At 42.1% G+C, this 21117-nt stretch overlaps 1 protein-coding gene across 4 annotated transcripts in view; it reads left to right on the top strand.

Moving 5' to 3' along the window:
• dipk2ab (divergent protein kinase domain 2Ab) overlaps positions 1–13364 on the top strand; it is a 207564-nt gene extending 194200 nt beyond the window's left edge. For all 4 annotated transcript variants that reach the window (XM_048542127.2, XM_048542128.2, XM_048542126.2 and 1 more), the window contains one exon: positions 11226–13364. In XM_048542127.2, the coding sequence (XP_048398084.1) occupies positions 11226–11557 (332 nt within the window). In that variant the 3' untranslated portion in view covers positions 11558–13364. The remainder of the gene's footprint in view (positions 1–11225) is intronic.
• The last annotated feature ends 7753 nt before the right edge of the window (positions 13365–21117 follow it).

Here is a 21117-nt window from a genome sequence, read left to right as displayed (position 1 = left end):
GGGCAGAAATGGCTAGCACGAGGGGTCATAGTTTTAAGCTGGTTGGTGGAAAGTATAGAGGGGATGTCAGAGGCAGGTTCTTTACGCAGAGAGTTGTGAGAGCATGGAATGCGTTGCCAGCAGCAGTTGTGGAAGCAAGGTCATTGGGGTCATTTAAGAGACTGCTGGACATGCATATGGTCACAGAAATTTGAGGGTGCATCCATGAGGATCAATGGTCGGCACAACATTGTGGGCTGAAGGGCCTGTTCTGTGCTGTACTGTTCTATGTTCTATGTTCTATGTTCTATTATGATCATGGCAGGGTCTATGATAGGGTCTAGGCCCGAAACGTCAGCTTTTGTGCTCCTGAGATGCTGCTTGGCCTGCTGCGTTCACCCAGCTTCACACTTTGTTATCTTGGATTCTCCAGCATCTGCAGTTCCCATTATTTCTTTAGCACAGAAAGCTGTGGCTTTTGTCTCAAGAGGCTGACAAAAATGTAAAATGCTATGAGTGACTTTCCATAATTCACTCTATCCGAACTGCCTTCTGTAATGCCTTTATTTTGTCTTACTAGTTATTTTACCCTCTTTTTTTCAAAAAAAATTTGTGGTGCAGTGCACTATATCTGAATCAATTGTATCTATCCATAACACAGTTCATTAAAATTTGGGGAAACCAAGCGCAGGCTTGGGGACCGCTTTGCAGAACACCTCCGCTCGGTTCGCAATAAACAACTGCACCTCCCAGTCGCAAACCATTTCCACTCCCCCTCCCATTCCTCAGACGACACGTCCATCATGGGCCTCCTGCAGTGCCACAATGATGCCACCCGAAGGTTGCAGGAACAGCAACTCATATCCCGCTTGGGAACCCTGCAGCCCAATGGTATCAATGTGGACTTCACAAGCTTCAAAATCTCCCCTTCACCCACTGCATCCCAAAACCAGCCCAGCTCATCCCCGCCTCCCTAACCTGTTCTTCCTCTCGCCTATCCCCTCCTCCCACCTCAAGCCGCACCTCCATTTCCCACCTACTAACATCATCCTGCCTCCTTGACCTGTCTGTCCTCCCTGGACTGACCTATACCCTCCCCACCTATATTCCTCTCTCCACCTATCTTCTCCTCTATCCATCTTTGATCTGCCTCTCCCTCTCTCCCTATTTATTTCGGAACCTTCTCCCCACCCCCCTCTCTGAAGGGTCTAGGCCCGAAACGTCAGCTTTTGTTCTCCTGAGATGCTGCTTGGCCTGCTGTGTTCATCCAGCTTCACACTTTGTTATCCCAGACTTCCTAAGGCTACAGCTTCTACGTCTTAACACCACAGGGACATCCAGCTGTTCTTGACTCCCCACTGAGTCCCCTGCAGAGAATCCATGTACTTCACTGGTTTCCCACAGCTAACTACAGTACCCTAATGTACAAGATAATAAAATGTGAGGCTGGATGAACACAGCAGGCCAAGCAGCATCTCAGGAGCACAAAAGCTGACGTTTCGGGCCTAGACCCTTCATCAGAGAGGGGGATGGGGAGAGGGAACTGGAATAAATAGGGAGAGGGGGAGGCGGACCAAAGATGGAGAGTAAAGAAGATAGGTGGAGAGAGTGTAGGTGGGGAGGTAGGGAGGGGATAGGTCAGTCCAGGGAAGACGGGGACAGGTCAAGGAGGTGGGATGAGGTTAGTAGGTAGCTGGGGGTGCGGCTTGGGGTGGGAGGAAGGGATGGGTGAGAGGAAGAACCGGTTAGGGAGGCAGAGACAGGTTGGACTGGTTTTGGGATGCAGTGGGTGGGGGGGAAGAGCTGGGCTGGTTGTGTGGTGCAGTGGGGGGAGGGGACGAACTGGGCTGGTTTTGGGATGCAGTGGGGGAAGGGGAGATTTTCAAGCTGGTGAAGTCCACATTGATACCATATGGCTGCAGGGTTCCCAAGCGGAATATGAGTTGCTGTTCCTGCAACCTTCGGGTGGCATCATTGTGGCAGTGCAGGAGGCCCATGATGGACATGTCATCAAGAGAATGGGAGGGGGAGTGGAAATGGTTTGCGACTGGGAGGTGCAGTTGTTTGTTGCGAACTGAGCGGAGGTGTTCTGCAAAGCGGTCCCCAAGCCTCCGCTTGGTTTCCCCAATGTAGAGGAAGCTGCACCGGGTACAGTGGATGCAGTATACCACGTTGGCGGATGTTCCAGTTCCCTCTCCCCATCCCCCTCTCTGATGAAGGGTCTAGGCCCGAAACGTCAGCTTTTGTGCTCCTGAGATGCTGCTTGGCCTGCTGTGTTCATCCAGCCTCACATTTTATTATCTTGGAATTCTCCAGCATCTGCAGTTCCCATTATCTCTAATGTACAGTTGGCTTTTGTCTATCTGGCACAACCTCATCACTACCTAGAACCTTTGAACTCTTCTTGGAATCATAGAATCATTCAGTACAAGAGGCCTTTCAGCTGATTGAGCCTCCTTAATAACCCTCACATTGTCCTAAACAACGTATCAAAAGCCTTGGTGTAAGCTCGACCTCTGTTACAGGTCAGAATGGAATGTTGCCATCTTGGAGCAATCTGTGCATAAATGCTACAAGTCATAGATTGCTGTCTTGCTCTGTATGGTAGAAATTGGATGTAAACAGAATTTCATCACACTTTCTTTTTTATCCTTCTATCTGCAGTGACAAAATTCTTCTAACTTTCCCTCGACAGCTTTGTGTCTCCTCGCTTCCTCTTTTAAGAAATGTCTTTGGGTATATTTCTATTTGTGCTGAATTAATGTTTAAAAAAAAATTAAAAGGCACATCTTCATCAAAGCTCAGCTTGGAAAAGAATTCAGACAGCAATTAAGATGGAAAGCTGTACTCTAAAGCAGTAGATACAGCCTTTTGAATTATTTAATCATTTTGAATGTTAATGGCAGTTCAGTACATTTTACAGGTGCTGCTGTAAACACCCAGTGATGACGATCATTCACCATTGCAAGCATGGATGTTAGTTGATTAAATAACTTCTTCTGTGTTCTCCTACTGAATACTGCAGGGCAGTCAGTGGAACTGGCCCTCAACCAGGGCTCAGTGTGCTTTAAAAAAAAGTAGAAATTGTACGAGCGATGATAATTCTTTGTATACCTCAAGTTAGAGGCATTCCCTGCTAATGTTCATATTAAACTCTTCGGTTGTAAGTGAATGGATGAGATTGGAGTTCAGTTGAGGGAGCCAATGGCTTAGTGGTATTATCACTGGACAGTTGATCCAGAGACCCAGGCAAAGTTCTGGGGATCTCGATTTGAACCCGCCACGGCAGGTGGTGAATTTGAATTCAGTAAACATCTGGAATAAAGAGTTTAATGATGGCCGTGAATCCATTGTCGATTGTTGGGAAAAATCCATCAGGATCACTAATGTCCTTTAGGGAAGGAAACTGCCATTGTTACCGGGTCTGGCCCACATGAGTCCTGACCCACAGCAATGTGTTTGGTAACTACCCTCTAGGCAATTAGGGATGGGCAATAAATGCTGGCCTGGCTAGCGATGCCCTCATCCAGTAAATGATTTTTTTAATAACTGCTAGTTTATGATGACACAGTAAGGTGCATTCATGACATGTTCCTTCCAACTGAATTGTGTTCGAATGCATCGAAGTAAAACCCCAATAAACTCCAGTAATTTTGATCATTCCCAGTGATTATCTCGGAAGTATTCAATGGGGATCAAAATTCCAAAGACTTAATTTCCTACCTATCTTTGCCTCATCAGCAAATTTAATAGCCATTCCTTCGGCTCCATTATTCAAATTATTTGCATGAATGATAAAATATTGAGGTTCTAATACTAGTCCCTGTACTGTGCCACGTTGTCAGACAATAAAATATTAGGAATAGGAGTAGGTCATCCAGCCCCTCGAACCTGCTCCACCATTCGATAGGATCACGGCTGATCCAACATTCCTCGCATTCACTTTGCTGCCCTTTCCTTAAAACCATTGATTCCTTGATTGATCACTAATCTGTCTATTTCATCCTTCAATATATCCAAGGACTCTGGCCCCAGAGCTCTCTGTGGCAAGGATTTCCAAAGGCACTCAGCCCTCAAAAGAAATTCCTCCTTATCTTAGTCTTAAATTGGTGTCCCTTTATTTCTGAGACTATGCCCTCTGGTCCTGGACTGCAGGACTCTAGGAAACAACTTCTCCTCATTTACCTATCAAGCCCCTTAAGAATCCTCTGTTTCAGTGAAATCAACTTCAAGAAATAAATGTATTTTAAATCTGTTTCTAGTAGGCGTTTGATAAGGTGCTACATCAAAGGTTATTACTGATAGTAAATCTCATGGTGTGTGGGGTAATATATTGGCATGAATAGTAGGTTCGTGAACTAAGAGAAAACAAAGTACGCATAAATAGGTAACAAGGTGTAGAGCTGGATGAGCACAGCAAGCCGAGCACGAAAGCTGATGTTAAGAAGGGTCTAGGCCTGAAACGTCAGCTTTCCTGTTCCTCTGATGCTTCTTGGCCTGCTGTGTTCATCCATCTCTACACCTTGTTATTTCAGATTCTCCAGCAGCTGCAGCTTACCTAGAGCATAAATACATCATTTTCTGGTGGGCAAAATGTATTGTAATCAATTATTAAGGAAGTAACATTTGGAGAATCAAAATCAAGCACTGTCAGGATGGCTTCATGAAAGGCATATCTTGCCTAATTTATTGAAGGTTTTTCTCGATCAGAGTGGATAGAGGCAAACCAGTGAATGTATTGCATTTCAACTTTCAGAAGGTGTTCAAGATATATCTCAAAGGTTAAGTCATAAGAGTTCCTTGTGTTGGAAGTAGCATATTGTCATGGATAGAAAATTGGCTCATGGACAGGAGACAGTGATTGGCGACAAGGGGTTCTTTGTCAGAGTGGCAATCCATAATCAGTGTGGTTCTAGAGGGATCAATACTGAGACTGCAACTGTTCACTTTGAGGAAGGAAATGAATATAATGTTGCCAAATTTGCAGATGACAAAAACAGGGGAAGGCTGGTTGTCAGAGGGATATACCAACAGTTTGAATGGAGGTATTGGTAAGTTTGCTGAGAGCTTGCAAATGAAGCATAATGTGGGAAAATACAAAATTGTTCACTTTTGAAGGGTGAACGTTATTTAAGTGGAGAAAAACTACAGAAAGCTGCAACACAACGGGATTTGGAGGGATCTGTGCACAAAACTCAAAGCTAGCATACAGCAAGGTCACTGAAAGTGGCATTGCAGGTGGGGAAGGTAGTCAATGCTTGCCTTCATCGGCCAGGGCGCTGAGTTTAATAATTGGCAGATAATATTGCAGCTTTATTGAACCTTTAGGGCACATTTGGAATATTGTGTTCGATTCTGGTCATCACACTGCTAAAAGGATGTGGTGGCTTTGGAGAGGGTACAGAAAATATTTACAAGGATGTTGCCTGGTATGCAGGGCATTAGCTATGGGGAGACTTGTTAGGATGATCCCTGGTGGATTATCTTATCAGAATCTTCTATTCCAATAAGATCACATTTCATTCTTTTAAGCTCCAAAGAATATTCTCCAACAGAATATACAAGTTTTCGCACAAAGTAGGATTTTATGCAATAAGGGAAGCATACTAGCATGGAGAGAACATTGCTGGCTACCAGAAAACAGGGCATGATTGAGTGTTTTATCAGATTGACAGGATATGATGGGCAGGGCCCCATTAAGGTCTGTTCTGGACCCTCAACTTCTAAAGCATTTATCAGCGACTTAGTGTGGGAAATGAAGGTGTGGTGGCTAAATTTGCAGGTAAGTAGGGAAGTATATTGTGAAGATATAACAAGGATGTAGATTAATTTAGATAGGTTAAATCAGTGGGCACAAATCTGAAGAATGGAATATAAAATAAGGAAAATGTGACTTTGTTAACTTTTTGCTTTTTACTTCTTTTTGCCAGGGCATGATTTAAATAGTAAACACTGCAGAAACCCAAGGTGCAGTTCTGCTTGTTCTTGTGCATGTCACAGAACATGAGTATGTAGGTACAGCAAATGATTCAAAAGGCTAATGGACGTCATCCTAGATTTACAAGGGAATTTGAACGTAAAAGTAAGGCTTTTATATTGCAGTTATACAGAGTATTTGATGAGATGACATCTTGAGTATTATGTGCAGTTTTAGTCTCTTTATTGAAAGAAGGATATAAATGCATTGGAGGAGGTTTAGTGGGCTTATGCTGGGAATGAGCTGGTTGAGTTACAAAGATATTGAATAGGATGGGCTTGTTTTAACTAGAGTTTAAAAGAATGGTGAGTGACTTGAATGAAGTTTTTAAAATCCTGGATGTTTTTGATGAGGTAATCATGGAATGGATTGTAGTAAACTTTGTGAATATTATGGTATTGAAGAATCCAATAGCTCCTTCCCTGCTGTTGTTAGACTTGTGAACGGACCTTTTGCATATTAGAGTTGATCTTTCTCTGCACCTCTGCAGCTGTAACACTATATTCTGCATTCTGTTCCATTACCTTGGTGTATTTCTGTAAGGTATGATTTGCCTGCATAGCACACAAAACAATACTTTTCACTGTATCATGGTACATGTGACAATAACAAATCAAATCAAATCAAGGCATTAATTGCAACTCACTGTATGTTGCTGGAAAGAAACATTTTGTCCAAGTCTTTATTCTTATGAGTTGTCCTGATAAGTGTAAGATTATCAATTCACACAGCAAACTAACATTTATACTGCGTGAGATGAGAATGCTGATTGTGGACTTTGGTAGATGCATTGCCATGGAGAATTAATTGACAGCAGTCAAGTTTAAGATTTATTCAAGGCAGGTTAATTCTAATTGATCAGGACATTGCTCTGAAAAATGACCAAATGGCTATCACCAGAGATAATGGGAACGCCAGTACTGTTGTGTTGAAACAGGCATAGTTTGTATAGATGTCTGCCTGCCAAGTTCAGGGCCCTGTGTGTTAATCTATGTAGCTTCCAGTGCTCAGAGACACCACACTGGGAGCCTGACTGACAATCCTACGTTGATTTTGAGCACAATTCTTTACACACTTGGATTATTCAGCAAATGTCGTCTAATCGCAGAATCCCATCTAATGTTGGTCTTTGTGTTGTGAGTTTTGCAACCAAAAGAGCTGATTTGGAAAGATCAATACCTTGCTTGTTACAAACAGCAGAAGTGATATAGAAACAAATTGCCAAGAAAACTGAACAGGTCTGGGAGCATCTGTGGAGAGAAAGTAGAGTTTTTCGTCCAGTGAGCCACCTTTTAGAGCTGATTGTAGCTTGGAAACATTTGGTATATATGCTGAAGGCGGGGAGAGGTTAGGAGTAAACTATAGGTGGCAATGAAGTCAAAATCATGTTCTGCCTACACACAAATGATAAACGTGATGTATGAATTTCAGTGCTGGTGTGTTGCCAGAAATGCTGATGCACTGTCAGACATGATAAACATTGACCAACATGTTAAACCTTTCCTCATCAAACAACCCTTGCACCACTGGAATCAGGCTGGTTAAACCTCAGAGATAATGGGAACTGCAGATGCTGGAGAATTCCAAGATAATAAAATGTGAGGCTGGATGAACACAGCAGGCCAAGCAGCATCTCAGGAGCACCTCAGTTCTGCTTGCAACCTAAGTATATCCTTCAGTAAGAAAACCAACGGTATAAGCACAATTCCTAATGTGGCCTCACCAATGTCTTGCACAGTTCTGATAAATTCTTTCCTACTTTAACTTACCAAACACCTTGCAATAAAAGCCAGTTTTCTGTTTCTGTCAAATTATATCAGTTAAAAACATTAATTCTGTTTTACTCTCTCTCCATAACTGCTGCCAGACCTTCATTTTCCATTTTTATTATTTCTGATCTCCATCATCTGTATTATTTTTCTTCTGTTATTCCATTATTGCACTTCCTGTCCCAATTACTTCCTGAAATGGCATGTTAACTCTTGTGATTGTTGAAATGGAAAGGAGAAGATGTATGATGAGGTCAAAAGGAAAATAATGCCTATTAAGTGAGAAAATGTCAGACTGAGAAAAAGTGTGAGAGAAGCAAGCAGAGTGATATAGAAAATCGGAAGCAGGAGGCCTGCAGAGAGACAATTAGAGGAAGTGATAGGCATCATTTTTTTATTCAATAAGATTAAATGCTGGTTTTATCTGACATTTTCGGGATTGGGATGGTGAAGAAACACTGGCTTGAATCTTGGTGCAGTCATAGCTGAGAGTGCTGGCTGTTATGCTTATTTCCATCGTCATTGTATTGAGGCTTTGCAGAGGAGCTTACTGTGACCTTTCTTTTAAAAAAGGCTGTTTTGACATTTGGTTCTGTACAGAGCATCCAAGAAGTAAGAGAACAGCACCAGCAACTTTTATTCAATTGAAGAATGGTACTGAGCAGCCTGAATGGCTTCAACAAGAACAGAAACGGTGGAGAAACTTAACAGGTCTGACTGCGTCTGTGGAATGAGAAACTGAGTTAATATTTCAAATGCAGTATGACTGCTCAGAACTGGAGGGATTGAGAAGTCTTTTAACTGAAGTGGACGAGAACCTAGTGGAGATGATTATGTGGAGGCCCAGTGTCAAAAGACCAGGGGGTTGTTAATGAAAGAGAAAAAGAGATGTGAAATGGATGTTGTTCCTTGAGCTTGCTTCATTGTGCCTCATTGGAACGTCGCTGTAAGACCAGGACAGGAATTTTAACATGAGAAGAAAGTGGCCAATTGAAATAGCAAACAAGTTCATGAGGTCAGCTTGATTCCTACAGACAGACGGAGGTGTTCCACAATGCATTCACCCAGTTTGCGCTTGATCTTGCCAGTGTAAAGGAGACTGTATTGTGAGCGGAGAATACAGTAGAAGTGCACTAGGTTGAGAGAAATACAAGCAAAATGTTGCTTTCATCTGGAAGGTGTGTTTTGAGTCCTTGGACAGTGAGGAGGGAGGTGGTGAATTGGCAAGTACTGCACCTTTTGCAATTGCATGAGAAGGCATCCAGGAGGCATAAGGAAGTGTTATGAGTGAAACTTGAAAAGGGTTTGGAAAAGATTTACAAGGATGTTAACAAAAACAGAAGTAGCTGGAAAACCTTAGCAGGTCTGGCAGCATCTGTGAAGAAAATGATCAGTTAATGTTTCTGATCCAGTGACCCTTTTTCATAACTCAATCTTCTGAGGAAAGGTCACCGGACCCTAAACATTAACTCTGGTTTTATTTTTTTCTTCACAGGTACTGCCAGACCTGCTGAGCTTTTCCAGCTACTTCTGTCTTTGTTCCTGATTTACAGCATCTGCCATTCTTTCAGTGTTTACAAGGATGTTGCCCGGGTTGGAGGGTTTGAGCTATGGGCAGAGGCTGAATGTATGGGGGCTAGTTTCCCTGGAGTGTCAGAGGCTGAGGAGTGACCACTATCTTAGGGGGCATGGATAGGGTGAATAGACAAGTCTTTTCCCTGCATTGGGGAAGCCCAAAAGTAGAAGGCATATTATTAAGGTGAGAGGGGAAAGATTTAAAAGGGACCTAAGGGGCAACCTTTTCAGTCAGAAGGTGGTGTGGTGTATGGAATGAGCTGCCAGAGGAAGTGGTGGAGGCTGGTACAATTACAACATTTATGGACACCTGGATGGGTATATGAATAGGAACGGTTTAGAGGGATTTGGGCCAAATGTTGGCAAATGGGACTGTAATTATTCAGGATATCTGGTTGCATGGACAAGTTGGACTGAAGGGTCTGTTTCCATGCTGTGCATCTCTATGATACTGGCCATGTACAGGGACACCCAGATTCCTCTATTCTGCACCCCATCTCAATTTTAAATAATAAGCTGCATTTTTGTCGTTCCTACCAAAGTGGACAATTTCATGTATTTCCACATTATAGTCAAATCTGCCGATTTTTGCTCACTAACTTAGTCAAAGTAGCCTAGCGTGCTTTCCCTGCCTATCAGCAAACTTGGCCTGCAAAACTGTGTCCCTTCAATCAAGTTGTTACATTTCAGTCACCACTACTACGTTCCAGTGATATTGAGACTGGAACTAACGTTGTTTGAAATAGCATTGCCAAAATATAGGAGAAAACCAAAGATCTGCAAATGCTGGAAATCAGAAATAAAAATAGAAATACCTGGGAAAACGCAGCAGTTATGAAGAAGGATTTCTGGACCCAAAAGATTAATTCTGTTTTCACAAATATTGCAAGACCTGCTGAATTTTCCCAGCCTTTCTGCTTTGTTTCTCAAGTATGGTCCTAGCACCTGTATGTTCACCGATGTAAATTTCTGTTTTTCCCTTTTCCTTGTAGAATAAGGACATCTGAGATTGAACTAATGATCTGTTTATTCTGGTTCCCATAACTGAGATTCCTGGTGCATCATAGCTTGTGATTTATGATCTCACTTAACCTGACAGCCATGATACTTAAGTGTATTACAATGGATCTATGATTGTTAATGCACCATTAACAATCATAAGTCTGGTGAATGTCTACAGTAATTTATGTGGGGTTCGAGCTTTTTTTGGCGTAAACTAGCTAAAAGGCCACTGAGTGTTCTTGATTGATTTTTCACTCACTCAAAGTTCCTGATCCAATAGAGTAAGCAATTATTATGAGATGTTTTGATGCTAGAATTTGCAATCCACGCAGTTCTGAAATGTGGCTTTGAGTCAAGAAGCAAGTGGAATGGAGTGAAGGTTTCAGGTAGAAGCTAGTAGCGGGCGTCGAACCTGTTCCACTATTCACTGTGATCATGGCCGATCCTTTACCTCAATGTCTCATTCCTGTTTCTCCCCGTACCCCATGATGCCTTCAACAGTGGGAAAGCTCTCAGCAACCAGGTTGCCAATATGTACTGTTTTAATTGCAGCCCATTTTAAAATGAATGTCTTTGAGATAGACTAATTAAAATGTTGTTCTTAGCGAATCAGTTAGATAATCTGAAATGACACAAAAGTTAAAATTTTACTATACCAAACTAAATATTCATGAAATCCTAATGCCAGCTTCTTACTAAATGCTAGCAAATCTCCTCCACTATTGCGGATGATAGAGCTATCACTTTAAATGTTATGCATACTTTGTTCTCTTCCTTTTTGTACAAAATAAATTGTTCTAATTTTCGATTGTTACCGTTAGCTCAATGCCTTTAACTAACGTCATAATGGAAATACTAAAATTAGAACAGACATTAAATTTTCAACCTTTGTAATCCAATTTATTCAATTTTGTTCCTTGCAGATAAGCCTCAAAACTGGGATGTATGGTACGAGAGCACATTTGACGATTGTGGAAAAGAAGCCTGCCTGTCATTTTCCAAGGAGGTTTTGTGTTCGCGCGTTACAGTTGACCATAACTACTATGCCATTTGTCAGAACCTGCTCTCTAAATATGCCACATGGCGTGGCACAACCGGTGGGCTTCTGCACAGCCCTCCCGTAGAAATTGTTAGAGCTGGCAGACTGGAGGCCTTGCTCGAAGAATGTGCACACCCAAAGAAACAATACGGTCGATTCCAGGCAGCAAGAGAATTGCGAGACTACCTTGCAAAGCTGAGCAATAATGTAAGGTAGCTCAACATGCATAGGTTGTTTTTCATACTGCTCTAGGTTTGAGATTTGAATTGACCATGAGAGTTGTTCCTATGTAGAATGTAAAAGTGTATTGAAGGATACCTTGCAGAAATGGCACTACGTTGTGTTATAATTCATGCTTGGAACAACGATGGACATCTGCAAACCAGTGTGTAGGACTGATTATCTGATTAGAGCATTGAGCTATTATTGACTTGTTCTCTGCTTGCCTGCAGAGTAGTTCAGATGAAGACTAGCAGGTCACTGGCGATAATAGACCCTGACAGGTTTAATGATTGCACATGTGTCAAAGGGCAATTGACATAACACAGCATTACTGTCACAATTTGTGAGGCTGATGCCTTTACTGAGGAAGCCTTGCTTCATTAGAAAGCCTGTTTAAAGGCTTAACCTACTGATGTTGTCTTGATCCTGTCTATATTTTGAATAAGGAAAGCATTAAAAATGTTTGTATTGAAAAAAAACTTACTGCCATCAAAATGTATGTGCAAAGTTTTGATACGAGTTTGCCCATAATCCTTTGCAAATATGTGAACATATTTCTAATTTATGTGTAAACTAAAGCACTGAGAAAATATGGCGTTGGGGTATACTGTCCAAAACCTTAAAGCATTCCCTCATCACCATTTAAGCAATAATTTCATGTCTGCAAAAGATGCAAAGAGGAAATTCCCATTATTTGTAATTATTGCACAAGAAGTCTGTGAGCATGAAATAGTGACTTGAGGTTAATTTCTTTTTGAAGCAGCAGCATCAAAAAAAATGTTTTGAGCATCTTTGAGTTAGTTAAAAAAAAATTCAATGTGGCTAGTTTGTAAATAAAATTAGGGGAGCTTTCTTTCCACAAGGAGTAAGGGAGACAGACACTAGTATTTGAGCACATGCCAAAGAATAAGAATTGTCCCAAAAACTACCCTTCCCTTGTAGAAGATACCTATTTATTGCATAAAAGCAGTGAAAACATGGTGCCAAGGAATTCAGTGGCTATTTATATATTAAAAATGCATTTCCTAAAACAGGAATAAGGTTTTTGCTTGCAAGTTTGCATTTGCCATGTGCTTGACTGGTATTTTTTTAATTGATTTACTGGGCTCACATAGAAGGCACTTGCGTTCTGCTGCAGCTTAATATTGGTCCAGTATTGTAATTTAAAATTTGGTTAGGGTCTTGATTTTTTTATTTGTTCAACTAACCTATATTAATTTTTTTCCAACTTAATCAGTTGTGTGTGTTTGGCACGTTAAACAAAAAGCCTCATAGTTTGTGTGGAAATGGAGTGGAAAATCTGTTTTTGCTACTGATTAGCTGAAATGCGGCTGTAACACCATTACCAGCTACTTCCATGCCTGTGGTTCAGTCTGGATAAATGTTAAACTATTCCCCATAAAGTAATTTTGTGACTTTAATCTCCATTTTAAAACGTGCTGATGCTTTTCATTCTAAAACTAGCTTGAGTTGGCTTCATTGCAGGGAACTGACTGCTGCAGTATCACCATGAAGTATAATAGAAAGCAATAGTGTTTGTTTCTCTCTTATTTCCTAAGCATCGTCAAACACTGAAGTAATCAGATAATGATCTGTTTAACGGTACAAATGTAGATTTTATTGTGTACTTAACAACTTATTAGTAATGACACAGTTTACTCCAAATTTGGATTTTGTAGGTTTGTAAATGCTGGAAAATGCTGTCTTCACTTTATTTTGTACGTTCTCATTTAGTTTCTATGTTTTATCATAATTGTTTGATTCACTGTGCCTTTCATTCAAAAGTTGTCTTTATAACTTAAAGTGGATTCATATAATAAAACTTTACTTATTAATGTTTTTTGTATTTACTTCTCTCGGAAAGCCAAGCACAAATTCATTATTTTAGCAGCATTATCTTCTATTTTTCATGAAAAATTGTATTTGTAATCATTGTTCCCTTGAGGCAGTGCTTTCTTTACACTGCATGACTAGTACAAATGTATTGCTCTTATGCAAGGCTTCTCCACAGTTAAGATTTGTGGGTTTAGGAAGTGCAGGTGCTAATGTTCAGTTTCTAAACATATGATTTAATACTAACAGTTTTAAAACTTCCACAGACCACAGAATCTCAACCACTGTTTAAACCCATTTTAACATTGACACCACATGCAAATTTAGGGCAAACTTGGATTTTTTTTTCATTCATTAATGGGATGTGGGCATCACTGGCTAGACCAACATTTATTGCCCAGAGGGCAGTTAAGAATCAACCACATTGCTGTGGGTCTGGAGTCACATGTGGGCCAGACCACTTAAGGATGGCAGTTTCCTTCCTTAAAGGACATGAGTGAACCTGTTGGGTTTTTTCCCTGACAATCGACAATGGATTCGTGATCATCATTAAACTCTCTTAATTCTAGTTTGTTTTTAAAGTTGAATTTAAATTTCCCCATCTGCTGCGGCAGGGTTTGAACCCAGGTTTGCAGAACGTTATCTGGATCTCTGGATTAACAGTCCAGCAATGATTCCACAAGGACATTAACTTCCCCCACGTCATGCCAATTCTCTTCAAGCCAAGTTGAGAAACTAAGTTTTATTCTCAGCATGTGGTGATTCTAATGCACCCTTTGTGATACCTGCCTCGGTTAGCCCCATCACTGATTTGTGCTGAACTTACGATCTCTGCCAATGTTACTGCTTTCGACCGGTAACAGGTGCCGATATCTGTGGTTTAAAATACAACAGCAGATCATTATATATGAATGATCTGGATGAAGGGACTGGGGGCATTCTGGCAATGTTTGCCGATGATACGAAGTTAGGTGGACTGGCAGGTAGTACTGACTAGGTGGGGAGGCTGCAGAAAGACTTCAACAGTTTAGGAGCGTGGTTCAGGAAATGGCTGATGAAATTCAACGTGAGCAAATGGGAGATCTTGCACTTTGGAAAAAAGAATACAGGCGTGGATTGTTTTCTAATCAGTGCAAAAATTCATACAGCTGAAGTACAAAGGGATCTGGGAGTGCTGGCCAGGATTCTGTAAAGGTTAACTTGCAGGTAGAGTCCGTGATTTAGAAAGCGAATGTAATGTTGTCATTTATCTCAAAAGGGTTGGAATATAAAAGCAGTGATGCGCTTCTGAGACTTTATAAAGCTCTAGTTAGGCCCCATTTAGAATACTGTGTCCAATTTTGGGCCCCACACCTCAGGAAAGACAGTATGGCGCTGGAGGGTGTCCAGCGGAGATTCACACTGATGATCTCTGGAATGGTAGGTATAACGTACGATGAACGGCTGTGGATCCTGGGATTGTATTCATTAGAGTTTAGAAGGTTGAGGGCAGATCTAATAGAAACCTACAGGATAATGTGTGGCTTAGAAAGGGTGGATGCTGGGAAGTTGTTTCCATTAGGCGGGGAGACTAGGACCCGTGGGCACAGCCTTAGAATTAGAGGGGGTCAGTTTAGAACGGAAATGAGGAGACATTTCTTCAGCCAGAGATTGGTGGGCTTGTGGAATTCATGCCACGGAGCGCAGTGGAGGCTGGGACGTTAAATGTCTTCAAAGCAGAGATCGATAAATTCTTGATATCACAAGGAAGGGCCACGGGGAGAGTGCAGGGAAGCGGAGTTGAAATGCCCATGAGACATGATTAAATGGCAGAGTGGACGCAATGGGCTGAATGGCCTTACTCCCACTCCAATGTCTTCTGAACTGTCACCATTCCATTCCAGCGACTACTTTCTCCTCAATTCATTAATCTCCAACCTATCAAAACTGAGTAACCAACAGCTGTTAAACTGTGGAGCTGCTCTGTTGTGCAGTGGTTGTTTTTGAAGCACGCCCTGCTTTCTTCATGGATTGAAGTATTGGAAAGGAGTTCCTTCTTCATAAAGAATTAGGACACGACTTAAAAGCTTGTCCAATTACTATTTTTAAGGAGTTACGTATTTATCGGTGCAAATTTGAGGCATGCTGGATCCCCATACTACTTACTGTTCATAACTAGCTGCTGGATTTTTGTGTTTTATTTGAAGGTTTCTCTATGAATTATCATTTCATAAACATCCTCCACTATCTGACCAAAGTAGCCATTTTGCTTGAGAGCCTGAACGTTGGCTTTAGTAGGCTATTTGACCTGGGTTATTTGCTCGGGCATGTGACACAAAGAACATTTTTTGAAAAGTGTTCCTGGACATCTATCAAGAGCTAAATAATTTCCCACTTTCCTAAAACCAATTATAGCATCCCTATTTCCGATCACCTAACTCAGCAAGGTCAGGAATTCAACCTGACAGCTCACTAGACCAGAGATAATGGGAACTGCAGATGCTGGAGATTCCAAGATAATAAAATGTGAGGCTGGATGAACACAGCAGGCCAAGCAGCATCTCAGGAGCACAAAAGCTGACGTTTCGGGCCTAGACCCTTCATCAGAGAGGGGGATAGGGGGAGGGAACTGGAATAAATAGGGAGAGAGGGGGAGGTGGACCGAAGATGGAGAGCAAAGAAGATAGGTGGAGAGGGTGTAGGTGGGGAGGTAGGGAGGGGATAGGTCAGTCCAGGGAAGACGGACAGGTCAAGGAGGTGGGATGAGGTTAGTAGGTAGCTGGGGGTGCGGCTGGGGGTGGGAGGAAGGGATGGGTGAGAGGAAGAACCGGTTAGGGAGGCAGAGACAGGTTGGACTGGTTTTGGGATGCAGTGGGTGGGGGGGAAGAGCTGGGCTGGTTGTGTGGTGCAGTGGGGGGAGGGGATGAACTGGGCTGGTTTAGGGATGCAGTGGGGGAAGGGGAGATTTTGAAACTGGTGAAGTCCACATTGATTGCAGTGGGGGGAAGGTTGCAGGAACAGCAACTCATATTCCGCCTGGGAACCCTGCAGCCATATGGTATCAATGTGGACTTCACCAGTTTCAAAATCTCCCCTTCCCCCACTGCATCCCTAAACCAGCCCAGTTCATCCCCTCCCCCCACTGCACCACACAACCAGCCCAGCTCTTCCCTCCCACCCACTGCATCCCAAAACCAGTCCAACCTGTCTCTGCCTCCCTAACCGGTTCTTCCTCTCACCCATCCCTTCCTCCCACCCCCAGCCGCACCCCCAGCTACCTACTAACCTCATCCCACCTCCTTGACCTGTCCGTCTTCCCTGGACTGACCTATCCCCTCCCTACCTCCCCACCTACACCCTCTCCACCTATCTTCTTTGCTCTCCATCTTCGGTCCGCCTCCCCCTCTCTCCCTATTTATTCCAGTTCCCTCCCCCCATCCCCCTCTCTGATGAAGGGTCTAGGCCCGAAACGTCAGCTTTTGTGCTCCTGAGATGCTGCTTGGCCTGCTGTGTTCATCCAGCCTCACATTTTATTATCTTGGAAGCTCACTAGACCAAATTGCTTATATCTGCAGACTGAATGACTGTGTTTCTTTTTAACTGTGCTGTTTATTAGAGAGATGGTACTTTATTAAAAGTTTGCATTGCTTTGTTTTTCTGACATTTATGCAACCTTCCATTTATGTTGTGGAAGTTTTAAGATTCTGCAAACTCTCATTTTGGGAAAAAAACTTCAACATTTGCTACATGTGATTTTTATTTTGTCATTTTGATGTTTGGTTTACAGGAGCCGATGTATTCCCTTTTGATCCTTTAACATTGAACAGACTGTACTGATCTCCAGTCCACAACTGTTTCAGACCTCTTCAATCTAGGCTGCATCTCTCTCGTGTCGTTAATCTTGCTCCACTCTTTAATATATCAATCTGACTTCCAAACTTGTCACCCATTCTAAGACTCTTGCTTCCAAAGCAGCTTATTCAGTGAATGTTCTTCCCTTCATTTGTTCATTTTTAAATCTCAAAGATAAATGAGAGATAATTTCTGAAGTTTCACAACAAATAAGATAGAGGTAGCAACATGCTAGAGGCAGCAGAAGGTAGTCAATGTGGTTACACCCTACCCACAACCCGTCTAAGCTCCATGTCATCCTAACCTGGAAATATTTTACCATTTCTTCATTGTCAAGATGTTGGTCCAATAACAGCATCTAAACTAATAGACATATAAATCCATAGAATGACGACGGTGTGGAAATAGGCCATTTGGCCCAACAAGTCCACACCCATTCACCCCCCCCCCCTCACTTCTCTATCACTTCAAACCCACATTTTCCATGGCTAATCCACCTACCCTGCATATCTTTGGACTGTGGAGGGAAACTGGAGTCCCTGGTGGAAATACATGCAAAATGTACCATCTCCACACAGTTAGTTGCCCGAGGCTGGAATTGAACCCGGGTCCCCGGTGTTGTGAAGCAGCAGTGCTAACCACTGAGCCGCTGTTTTAGTAAGTTTGTGGATGACATGAAGATTGACCAGGTGGTTGATAGGTTCGTCAGACGGGCAGATCAGTGGCAGATGAAACTTAACCATGATAAGTGTGAAGAAGTAAAAAGGCAAGGGAGTACTCAAAGAATGACAACATATCAGGAAGCTCAAAAAAAATCTTGCAGTGCTTGTTCATTGATCGCTGAGGGCAATAGGACAGGTTAATCCAGTGGTTAAGGTAAATGGAATAATTTCAGTCGCTTCATAGATTATAAGAGCTGCAAGATTATGTGGGTGCCATAAAGGAAGGATAGACTGTGTATCTAAAAACTAAAGCTCTAAATTGGAGCAAAGCTAATTTTGACAATACTAGGCAAGAACTTGCAAAAGTTGTTTTGAGCAGATGTTCCCAGGTAAAGGGACAGGTGGAAAATGAGAAGCCTTCAATAATGAGGTAATGAGAGCCCAGAGACACTGTTTCTGTTAAGCTGAAGGATAAGGCTGTTGGGTGTAGGAAGTGCTGGACAACTAGAGAAATTGAGGTTTTGGTAATTCACATGCTACCCACAACACCACCTTTCGGTATCCCACAGGAAATACACGTCGATGAACTTCTGCCCATTTCTCATCGGCCTGAGTATGTGATGGTCTCCATTTCTTCATCAAGACATCATCTTCAAGATAGTAATGTTTGGGAATACACTCAGATTCTTCTGTGTATGCTTTTCGATACAATTGCTTCAGTTTTTCATCTTTCTGTTGTAGCTTAGTTAATTTCTCTGAACTAAAATTATGTACTTTGTCCTCTACCTGTTCCTGTTTTTTTTTCTCAACCATTTGATCAAACATAGTCTCTGATAATTCTACTTCCGCTTCCTTATCTGCATTTCTCCACCTGTTTTAACTGGTGGCTTTGTGGTCTTGTTATCACACAGTCAGGAAAAAAAAATCCCAGGATCTACTTCATGTAATATCTCAGTTACCTGATCTTCCCCTGGCTTTTCAGCCTCAATAGGCAGCACTCCTACCTGGGATCCAGTAGTATCATTAGCAAGAACAAGCTCTATTCCTGGAGCCGTGACTTTCTCCAGTACTCCTACCACCTCTTCACATTTCACTAGATACTCCAGCCTTGTAGCATGATGGAGCGCTTCTTGTCTCACCACGAATTCCATGTGATAGTGCTTTTCCTGGCAGTAGCTACATATTTCCTCATCTTAGCATCAAAGATTGACGTGACCCCAAATCTCTTAATACTATAACTTCTTCACCTGCTGCTCCTGGCCTATGAGTAAACCTTACCTTCACAAGTAAATAGTTTAAGACGATCTGGTACTTCCTTCTCAACCAATCTCAACACTAGGTTGTACATTCTGTTACAGCTTTTTAGCTTCCACTGTACTTTCCTTTACCGCTTCAACAAAATTCACTGGCTTATCCTGTTTTCCTATGTCTGTCTTCCTGGTGTATTTTCTAAACCACCAATACTGTGAATTCAGAGATAATGGGAACTGCAGATGTTGAAGAATCCAAGATAACAAAGTGTGGAGCTGGATGAACACAGCAGGCCAAGCAGCATCTCAGGAATACAAAAGCTGATGTTTCAGGCCTAGATCCTTCATCAGAGAGCTTTTCTTTTGAGTTCGGTGGGACAGGAGCAAGACTTTAGGTCGGCCAGGGCAAGCGGGTTTGTGGATTTTGGGAAGGTGTGTGACTTCGTGTGACCTATGTTATTGCAGCAAAAACACCTGAGCTTTTTAAACTTTTCTTTCCCCTTCATGAGTTTCCACTTTACCCTACGATGAGCTATGTTTATTCAATGAGATCTCCTTTACCCTTACCACCTGAGGATTTCTCTTTTCCCCAATTTCTATCCCTCACGGATCGAAATTGATGGCGGGAAGCCAAAACTTGATTTATGAACCAACATAGAATCATCAGCCCTTTCAGCTGCTAGTCTTGCAGTTTTAACTCTGTTCTTCCACATAAGTTCTCACTACCTCCAAATTTTTGAACTGCTTCAAAATAATAGCCCAAGAGCATCATATATTTGATCTATTTTTAATGCCTTTTATCCACTTTCAAAGTTGAATTTGAAAGGATCTAAAAGTAATGTATGTTTGACCAGGGTCCCTCCTGCGATGCCTGAAATGTTGTCTGTAGACTTCTGGCACTAGCCCACATGCACTTCAGTTGGCTTTCTTCGTCACCTCATACTCTTCAGACGCCTTCTCTGATAGTGATGCAAATGCATCTCTAGCTGTGCCTACCACCATTGTGTGGACCAATAATACCCACGTGGTCACTGGCCACTTCATTTGTTTAGCCACTGTCTCAAATGAAATGAAAAAAACGCTTCTATATCCTTCTCGTCAAATCTAGGCAATGTTTGGATATATTTAAACAGATTCCCACCAGGCCCATTTCTGAGGAAGGGTCTAGACCTGAAATATCAGCTTTCCCGCTCCTCTGATGCTGCTTGGCCTGCTGTGTTCATCCAGCTCTACACCTTGTTATCTCAGATTCTCCAGCATTTGCAGTTCCTACTATCTCCCAACAGGCCTTTGGGCTGCAATGGGTTTGTTCATCGTCACTATCCTCCTCACTAAGCCAATCTTCTAGCTTCACCTCCATCCTTTTAAGTTGACTTTCCTGTCCAATTGCCAACTTCTGAAGTTCAAACTCTTTTTCATACTTTCCCCTCTCCTTTTCCTTTTGTTCTAGAGTAATTCTTTCCTGTTCTTGTTCTGCTAGGGCTATTTTTTTTTTCTTTTTTGTCTTTCCTCTATTTTTAACCACAGTTCAAACTGTTTCAGTTCCATTTCATGTTCAAGCTGCTTCAGCTGCAGTTGAATCCTAGCCATTTCCAAAGATTTCCAACAAATTTAAATATCAAGCTGTTGCTGTAATTATCTTAAATCCTTTTCTCACAAAGGCAACCCCAACTCCAGGTTGCCTGCTAATTACAAGAGCTTTGCCTTGCTCACCTTTTGTAAAACTCTGTTATTTCTTCCACCCCCAGAAAAAATTTTTAGTGACTAAAATAGCCATTACTACACAAAGCACTGTTCAAACCAGCTGAATACAACACCCAGAACAAAAATCACGAACCCTTACCACTCACTGCCTTTGAGTCCAACAACCTTAAACCCAACTTAGAATTATAGGGTCATCCTGACAAGAGCCCCCCAGTCTGTTATGGACCAGCCCAGACCCCCTCAAAATATTTTAAGAAGGTCGCCAAACACAACT

This window comes from Stegostoma tigrinum, chromosome 14 (genome assembly GCF_030684315.1).
Source record: "Stegostoma tigrinum isolate sSteTig4 chromosome 14, sSteTig4.hap1, whole genome shotgun sequence".
Taxonomy (NCBI): Eukaryota; Metazoa; Chordata; class Chondrichthyes; order Orectolobiformes; family Stegostomatidae; genus Stegostoma; species Stegostoma tigrinum.
Note: the sequence above shows the minus strand (reverse complement) of the source record. Positions and strands in the feature narration are given on the sequence as shown.